Raw genomic sequence first — 7,896 nt, 5'->3', positions numbered from 1 at the left:
CTTTGTAAGAATTCTCTTTCTTCCTGAAGGCCTAGTAAGTATCTTCTTGCAGCTCACTGGTTCTGTGGCCAAGGGCAAGGGATAAACTGATGTAAGACAAACAGAGTCTACTCAGAAACTTGGGGGGAGCCAAACCATGTAGGTGAGAAGGGATATCTTCCCAAAGAATATTTGGGTCACTGATCCTACAGGGAAGAGGATTCTGGTCACCAAGTAAAAGATGAGCATTGCAGAGCCCCTAAGTTAGATGCCCGGAATTGCATACAATGATTTGCATCTAAATTGCTTCTGATAGGTAACTCTGCATCTGGCCGGACCCATATTCATTCATTATGTGAATGACTCTACACATTATTTTCATACAGATCTTTGCTTTCCCATTTTTAAATACTGCAAGATAAAATTTTACCATGCCCAACTGCTGATTTTGATGTACTGTTAGTTGCAATCTCCACCTTTTGTACTTGTCCAGAACTTAGAAACGGAATGTTATTCTCCTGATTTTCAGGTGTTTGGGAAATGGAGTGTGTACCATGAGCTCAGGACTTCCAAATGGCTATCTCTGGGCCTTTGGTTAGAGAAGGACCAGTAATTCACTCTCCTGGCAGGGCCCACCCATTCCCACATTCTAGTTGCTAAACCTTCTGGAAGGCCCCTCTTCCCCCATATTTTGAGAACTCTTTCATTGGGAACATCTTAGCAATCTTCCCTACCTACACATGTTTCCATCCTGAGGGAGATTAGTCAGCTTCTATAATACTCCTCCTTTTGTCCAAACGGTCCCTCTCTTTCATGGTCACCCTTACTCACAGTCACTATCTCTTGGCCTCTGTCCCATTTTAAGACACTGGTTTTATCCAGTGTACACATCACTCTTGGAGCCACTCTTAGAGCTGATGGATATTTCGGGCTTTAATGAGTACCGCCTTGCAATCCTGCTGGTGTAGGGGGTGGGGGCTAAACTCCAGGTCAGCAGTTCAAATCCACCAGCCACTCTGAGGGAGAAAGATGAGGCTTTTTACTCCCATGAAGACTCCGTCTCGGAAACCCAGAGGCAGCCCTACTCTGTCCTACAGGGGTCGCTATGAACCAGAATTGACCAGGTGGCAGTGAGTTTGCTCTGTGGCCTTGCAGCCCTGGTCTAACTTTCAGCCACAGACATTCAACTGCACAATGTGCATAGTCATTATGTTTGCCAACCCCTCACTGGCTCCTCCTCTGTTTGACACCATGAATACAGAAATACCAAATTGGCATCTCACAAGATTCCACTCTGAGCTCTTATCTTGCTATATGCTCTCTAGGACAGGTTACCATCTATGATTACAGAGCACTTGAAATCAAGGCAATATGATCGAGAACTAAAATTTTAATTCAAATAGCCACATGTGGGTGGCTACTATACTAAATAGCATCAGTCGAGGAAATTTTCATTCTTTCCCATGACTTTGTAGTCCATGACTTGTTGACTCATTCACAGCTCCAGCTATGACGTAAAAGAGCTCTAGCCCTGTTTACTAACTACACAAAACTCCCACTTGCATATCTTAACAAAAATTCTTTATGTTAATCCAGAAGTTTCAAATCAACTTCTCTGAATTATTACCATCCCCCTCCAGTCCACAATTCTTTTACACCTGTGCTAATACTTCATACAGTCTTCACCATTATTTCATTCACCCATCTCTTTTTCTTAATAGTCAGATTGACTTTCTTACAATAGAGTAGGCATGCCACTCCTCCATTGAATACCTTGTAACGGCTTCTCTTGTCACTCGGAGTTGAATGACCTGACCCACCTGTCTCTCTAACCCAAGCCCTGTTGCACATACACCTGTTCGCATCTTCAACATATCAAGCTCTTCCCAAACCAGGGTGTCTGCACAGCTCTTCTGCTCTTGATACATGTGGCTCTCCCTCATCCTCCAGTTCTTAGGCTTACTGTTACCTTCTCCCGAGGACAAGACTTCCCTGAGCACCTACATAAAGAAGTTCCTCTCCTCATTTTCTCTTGGTACTCTGTTCATTCCCTTTATAGTACTTTGCAACTTGAAATGATTTTTAAACATTATTTTACTGGATTGGGGCAGAAAGTTGGTGATCCCATTAGACATTCCAGGTGGGCAGGGACTAGGCCTGGCACGGTGTTTCCCACACAAGTAGGTGCTCAAGAACACTGAATGAATATATTCCTTCAATATCTGCCCACATTGTTCATTTCCATTTCCTTGGTTCCATGTTCCTTGGATACAGAACATCTTTACTGCTTATTATATGTTGCCAGGACTGTGCTGAGCTAAGCTGGGCCAAGTTCTCCTTACTACAAGGACTTAAGCTTCAGCAACCTGACTCTGGAGTTAATTTGTGCCTCTTAAAAAATAGAAAGCGGGTCCAAGCAGGCCTCTGGCTTCTCTTATTTGTTTAATTAACAAGTAAACAAACTGGCAGGCAGCTTACAAAACTGAATGCCTAAATAATGGTGCACTGAGTCTAAAGACCAAGGTGCCTCATTTGGTCAGCAGTCTTCTTTCCCCAATAGGGCCTTTGGTTTACTTAAAGTGTCGAATGGTCCATATTGCTAAGATCCTGCATGTGATTTCTATTAACAGCCTGGACCTCTGTTTTTAGGAATAGTTGGATGGAGTCCTTCTAATTGCTGGTTACTTTTGGAATTCTTCACTTTCTCTTTTATTTGTGTTCCTAGCATTTGCTCTTTGATCCTGGACATGGGGAGGGGCACTTGTGACTTAGGTGCCAAAATACTAGAGGCAGATGGGATCTTTTCCATTGATGAGCAGTTAAAGCATTTATAGAGCACCAACAATCATCAGAAACTGGTCATCCCTCCTTTGGCGACTGGCCCTGAACTTAGTTTGGGCTATGGGTTGTTCTAGTAAGAAAGAGGAGGACAGGCTGGGAACGTATTTAGGAAAATGTTAACAATGAGGGAAGGGGATTATACCTATATAGATTTTATGAGAAAAATAAATGAATTTGCCTTGTAACATTATAATTCCCACACCGAGTGCAGGCTGATAATACAAGGACAATCAGATTCCCCAAGATTGCACAGCTCAGCCTACCTTCTATAAGTTGCCTTGGTGACTCCAGTGAACATTGCAACTTCTAAGGACAAGAAGATTCTGGAGTTAGCAATGCTAATTTCAATATCACTTATAGCAAGTAGGCATTGGGTGAGGTAGACTTATTAAAAGCAATATTAATAAACACTTGCATATATGATACAAGGGGGCTTCTAAAAGTTTGTGAAAAAAATCATTATATTTTAATTCCATTTCTCAAAAAAATGTTTGACGCCCCTCATATAGATTCTATTTCCAGAAGGATACGCAGATGGCAGCAGGGATCGCCTCTAAGGAGAGGACTGAGAAGGAAACTTCTCATTGGGCGCTTTCCATGCACTGATCACGTTCATGTTGTAGCTTGTCAAAAATGTTTTAAAATATACAAAATGTACTCTTGGCTCTCAATGAGCAATTTAGCTGGTGGTGAGGACGGCACACGTGAGACTATCAACGTGAAACATGATGGAACAGGGAACCCCGTCTTCTTAAAAGCATTGGCTATATGTTCAGGAGAAGGCAAAAGTAAAAATACAAGACAGCATGTACTACCAATTTGGGTGGTGCTGACTACAAGCAGTGTGGAAAAAGAAGTCTGCTGAGTTGAGCAAGCTGAGTCTTAGAAGAAAGGAAATTTTGGCTCAGAAAAACTTGAGGTGGGTGGGGAAAGTAGAGGTGGGAATGTGCATAATTAAATAAAGAACCGTGAACTCTGGACTCCAATTCCTCATTTGTAAAATGGAGATGAGTACCCACCTTAATAAAATTATTAAGACAATTAAATAAAGGATGCATATAAAGCATCTGACACATAGTAGGTGCCTGTCTGCATCTGACACATAGTAGGTGCCTGTCTGCATAGTGGCTGATGGAAACATGATGGAACAGGGAACCCAGTCTTCTTAAAAGCATTGGCTATATGTTCAGGAGAAGGCAAAAGTAAAACTGTGGAAGGTCACCCCATTTTCTCTGCACTTCCTACAGCATGACGACTACAAACAAGCATCTCCACTCTGTCTCTCATGTTCAAGAAAGTAAGGGATCGGACAGTTAAAGGATTTCTCTCTATCATGGCGCTTCTGGTGCTTAGTTAAGACGGAATTCTGACTGAAGGCCTTCCCACAATCATTACATTTATAAGGTCTCTCCCCAGTATGAATTCTCTGATGTCGGACAAGGTGTGCCTTGCAAATGAAGCTTTTCCCACACTCGGTGCATTCATGAGGCTTCAGCCCAGTGTGGACCCTATGGTGTTGAGCAAGGTCTGAATTCCACATGAAGCCTTTCCCACAGACCTTACATTCATAAGGCTTCTCCCCAGTGTGGATTCTCTGATGCCGGAGAAGGGCAGGGTTCCGAGTAAAGCTTTTCCCACATTCTTTACATGTGTATGGTTTCTCCCCAGTGTGGATCCGCTGATGTTGTATCAGGCTGGTGTTCTGACTAAAGCCCTTCCCACATTCCTGACATTCAAAGGGCTTTTCTCCAGTGTGTATTCTCTGATGCCTAATCAGGTTTGACTTCCAAACAAAGGCTTTAGCACATTCTTGGCATTCATAGGGCTTCACCCTAGTGTGAATTCTCTGATGTGCAATGCAACGTGATCTAAAACGGAAAGCTTTTCCACACTCCTTACATCCATAGACTTTTTCTTTATTATGAGTTCTCTGGTGTTGACCAAAGTCTGCATTTTGATTAAAACATTTGCCACATTCTTCACATCCATAGTATAGCTGCTTACTTAGAACTTTCTGACGCGTGGTCAGGTGAGTACTGAGATCAGTCCTGTCTGGGCTTGCTTCCACTGAGACCATCTCATCCTTGGCAGTCACTTCTATAACATCATTTGTCGTACTTGCCATGCTTTCCCCAGTGGGCCATCTCCCTAGCTTACTTTTCTCCACTGCACAGGTCTTTCCAAACCAGAATTCCTGGGAGTCATACCACTGGGATCCACTTGATAGCATCATATGGTCATGTGCCTCCTGAAATAATTGCTGCTTCAGAACAAAATCCTCTTTTTCACTCTTCGACACAGCCTCTAAAAGAAGAAATCAAAGGGGAAAATGTTATCAATACCCACCAAGAGGTATTAATATGCCCATTTCTAAATGCCACCCCTATGCCTCCACAGCCTTATCCTACCAGAAAATGACAAAATAGGACAGCATACATAATGTAGGAAGAAGCCAAAGGCAAAAACTAGACAGAGATGCTAAAGTCTGTGATCCCCAGCACCAGATAAAGCATCAGGTGGGCTCTTAAGAAAGATTGCACTGAACCAAAGTGAGACAAGTTTGAACTTCTGGTGGCACCGTGGTTATGCACTGGGCTGCAATCTGAAAGGTTGACAGTTAGAAACCATCAGCAGCCCCTTGGGAGAAAGACTGGGTTTTCTACTTCTGTAAACAGTTATGGTCTTGGAAACTTAGAAGGGCAGTTCTACCCAGTCCTATAGGGTTGCTATGAGTCAGTATCAACTCGATGGCAGTGAGTAAGTCTAATTTATGAGACCCTAATTCAGGGAAGAGAACCTGCTCAGAAATAAATTATCCTTTTGGGTCTATCTGACGAACCCAACTTTTTTCACACAAGTAATAGACCTTGTTCTCACTTCTCAACACGAATAAAAGGAAATACCGTTTTCTCAATCTGATCACAAACCTACCATGGAAAATCTTTCCCCCACACCTCTTCAGTAAAAGTTATGCAAAGATTCTCTCCCCTTTTGTTCCCACTGCGATTATTTACACCTAAATTATAGCATCGTTTTGTTATAATTATGCATTTTTAGGTATGACTGTCCCATTAGATGGTGAATTCTTCCAGAACAGAGGTCACAGCTTACTTGTTTCTCGATTCCTGCCAACTAAGGCAATGAGTAAAAGGCAGCATTTACATGAAAAATACTGGCTGACCATCCCAGCCAAATGGGTAGGATGCAAATGCCAAAATGCATTCAGTAGAAAGCCAATAGGCACTGGGTTTGATCCTGACTCCAAGCCTGTCCGCATTTAATTAACTGAGCTTGATGTCTTGGCAAATGCGATATCCGAGTTTCACTCCTCTTGATGAACTGGTTTCCTTGCGGAGAGCTGTCCACTCAGAGCATGCATGGCAGAATGGGGTTTGAACGTTTTGCACAGAAAGGCAGAGGGAAAACGAGGTGTGACTGGGAGGAACGTGTCCGTCTCCCTCTCGCTCACCAGTCCAAATTAGGCCTGGACCTGCTCCATGCAGTTTCGGGTTCAGGGGCTCCTCCTCCTGTTCAGGCTGGGGGATCCCAGGAAGCTTCAGAAATGGATACCCTGCTAGGGTCAAGATACAAAGAAGGTTGGCTCAGTAAGAGCAGGGGGGAAGCGCAGAGGGGGAGTTGGCAGGAGGAGAATGCAGATGGTTGTTCATAGTGTACATGATCTGAAACCTAAAGGGGACAATAATATAAAGAGAAGCAGCAATCTTATTGTGGGAGTTATATAATCATTTGTCAATTTGAGGATTAAGAGTGTAGGGGTGGAGTCTAGCCTGTCAATCATTGTATAACCAAGGAGGACTCTGTGTAGGCATGGCCTTCTCCTGAGGATTCTGGGAAATCCGGTATTCCTTCTTGGAGGCAGGAGACACTCTCTCTCTCTGCTGCCTTCCTGCTAGATATCCCTGAGGAGAAGCCACATGGACCTACCCTGATGCAGCCTTGGAAGCTGGAGAAGCCACATGGAGACCCCTGCCAGCACTGAGATGCTTAGAATGCCACTGGAGCCAAAGACTTTCCACCCACTGGCCTGTGATTGTCCTGCATTCAGCGTCATTGAATGTGTTTCACGAGTCAGGACTTTATAGATTAGTATCAGACATATGGGCTAATATCAGACTTATGGGCTTGGACTGGACTGGGTTGGGATGCTTTCTTAATGTACAATTACCCTTTATATAAAATTCTCTCTTGTACACATAATGTTTATGTGTTTATGAGTTTGTTTCTCTAGTCTACCCGGACTAACAAACTTATCAGTTCCCAAAGAGGCAGTGAACATAATCCATTCTAAACCATCAGAAAGAAAGAAGAAACAGGAAAATTGGAGAAGAAACCGAAGCAAATTTTATGTCCCAACACAACTTTCCTTAGACCCTCTCCAACCAACACTCCTCTACTATCTAAGAGTAAAGCTTCTTCTCCACGTGCCCCTCTAAGAGCGAATGCCGGGTCACATGGTAAAAGAATCAGCATAGAATGGCATTTCAAGGAGCTCTTCCTGGGAATTCAGTCCAGTCAGTCTGTGCTAGAAAACTGTAATCTTTGTTTCCTTCCTTCCTATCCATCGATTGCTTTCCAATCCCACAAAGGATTGGAGGCAGTTCACTGAGGGGTCTCTCTATGGTACTGGAAACGGACAGCACCAAGCATCACGAGCCACTTCCAGATGTGGAGTCACACCCCACTGATGGACAGCTCCATGGACATAAGTCCACTCCGGCGCAGGCTTTTTCAAGATGCACTCGGACCTGTCTCTTTGTCACTGCCATCTAAAACCTCCTTAGATTCACAGCAATTTTACATTGTCCAAGCTTTAGCCTTTTATAATGCTGAAGCCAGGGACTGCTTGTCTCCTAAGCAGTCTCTTCTCTCAGATAAAAGTGGACTTTGAGTAGGTACAGATATGCTACCGGAGGGCTGCTACAGCTCAGAGATTTGGAGTTTTGCTTAAGGAATAGCCCGGTTCTTGGTTTTCTGTGTAAAAGAAAGGAAACTTGCCCCTCCCCTGAGAAGAATGTATCTCAAAGGATGGCACTGAATCTGCAGCTTCGGGAGAAG

The 7,896-nt window shown here is 43.6% G+C and overlaps 2 protein-coding genes across 11 annotated transcripts in view; both read right to left on the bottom strand.

Moving 5' to 3' along the window:
• The window catches only part of KRBOX1 (KRAB box domain containing 1), a 40,690-nt gene extending 35,575 nt beyond the window's left edge, over positions 1-5,115 (bottom strand). For 4 of the 7 annotated variants that reach the window (XM_045294972.1, XM_045294979.1, XM_045294980.1 and 1 more), the window contains exons 1-2: positions 4,825-4,904; positions 3,084-3,126 (exon numbers count right to left, since the gene is read on the bottom strand). The gene's annotated coding sequence lies outside the window, so the exon portion shown is untranslated. Of the gene's footprint in view, positions 1-3,083; positions 3,127-4,824; positions 4,905-5,027 lie in introns of those variants that run through there. The other 3 variants (XM_045294974.1, XM_045294973.1, XM_045294975.1) reach the window with 3 other exon arrangements.
• The window catches only part of ZNF662 (zinc finger protein 662), a 9,981-nt gene continuing 5,224 nt past the window's right edge, over positions 3,140-7,896 (bottom strand). For 2 of the 4 annotated variants that reach the window (XM_045294969.1, XM_045294971.1), the window contains 2 exons: positions 6,290-6,391; positions 3,140-5,124 (listed from right to left, as the gene is read on the bottom strand). In XM_045294969.1, the coding sequence (XP_045150904.1) occupies positions 4,076-5,124; positions 6,290-6,391 (1,151 nt within the window). In that variant the 3' untranslated portion in view covers positions 3,140-4,075. Of the gene's footprint in view, positions 5,125-6,289; positions 6,395-7,896 lie in introns of all 4 variants that reach the window. The other 2 variants (XM_045294970.1, XM_045294968.1) reach the window with 1 other exon arrangement.

The sequence above is a fragment of the Echinops telfairi genome, unplaced genomic scaffold (genome assembly GCF_000313985.2).
Source record: "Echinops telfairi isolate 266 unplaced genomic scaffold, ASM31398v2 ScPeMD7_4225;HRSCAF=4972, whole genome shotgun sequence".
Lineage (NCBI taxonomy): Eukaryota > Metazoa > Chordata > Mammalia > Afrosoricida > Tenrecidae > Echinops > Echinops telfairi.
The sequence above is the reverse complement of the archived record's forward strand: the minus strand, read 5'-3'. Positions and strand labels throughout refer to the sequence as shown.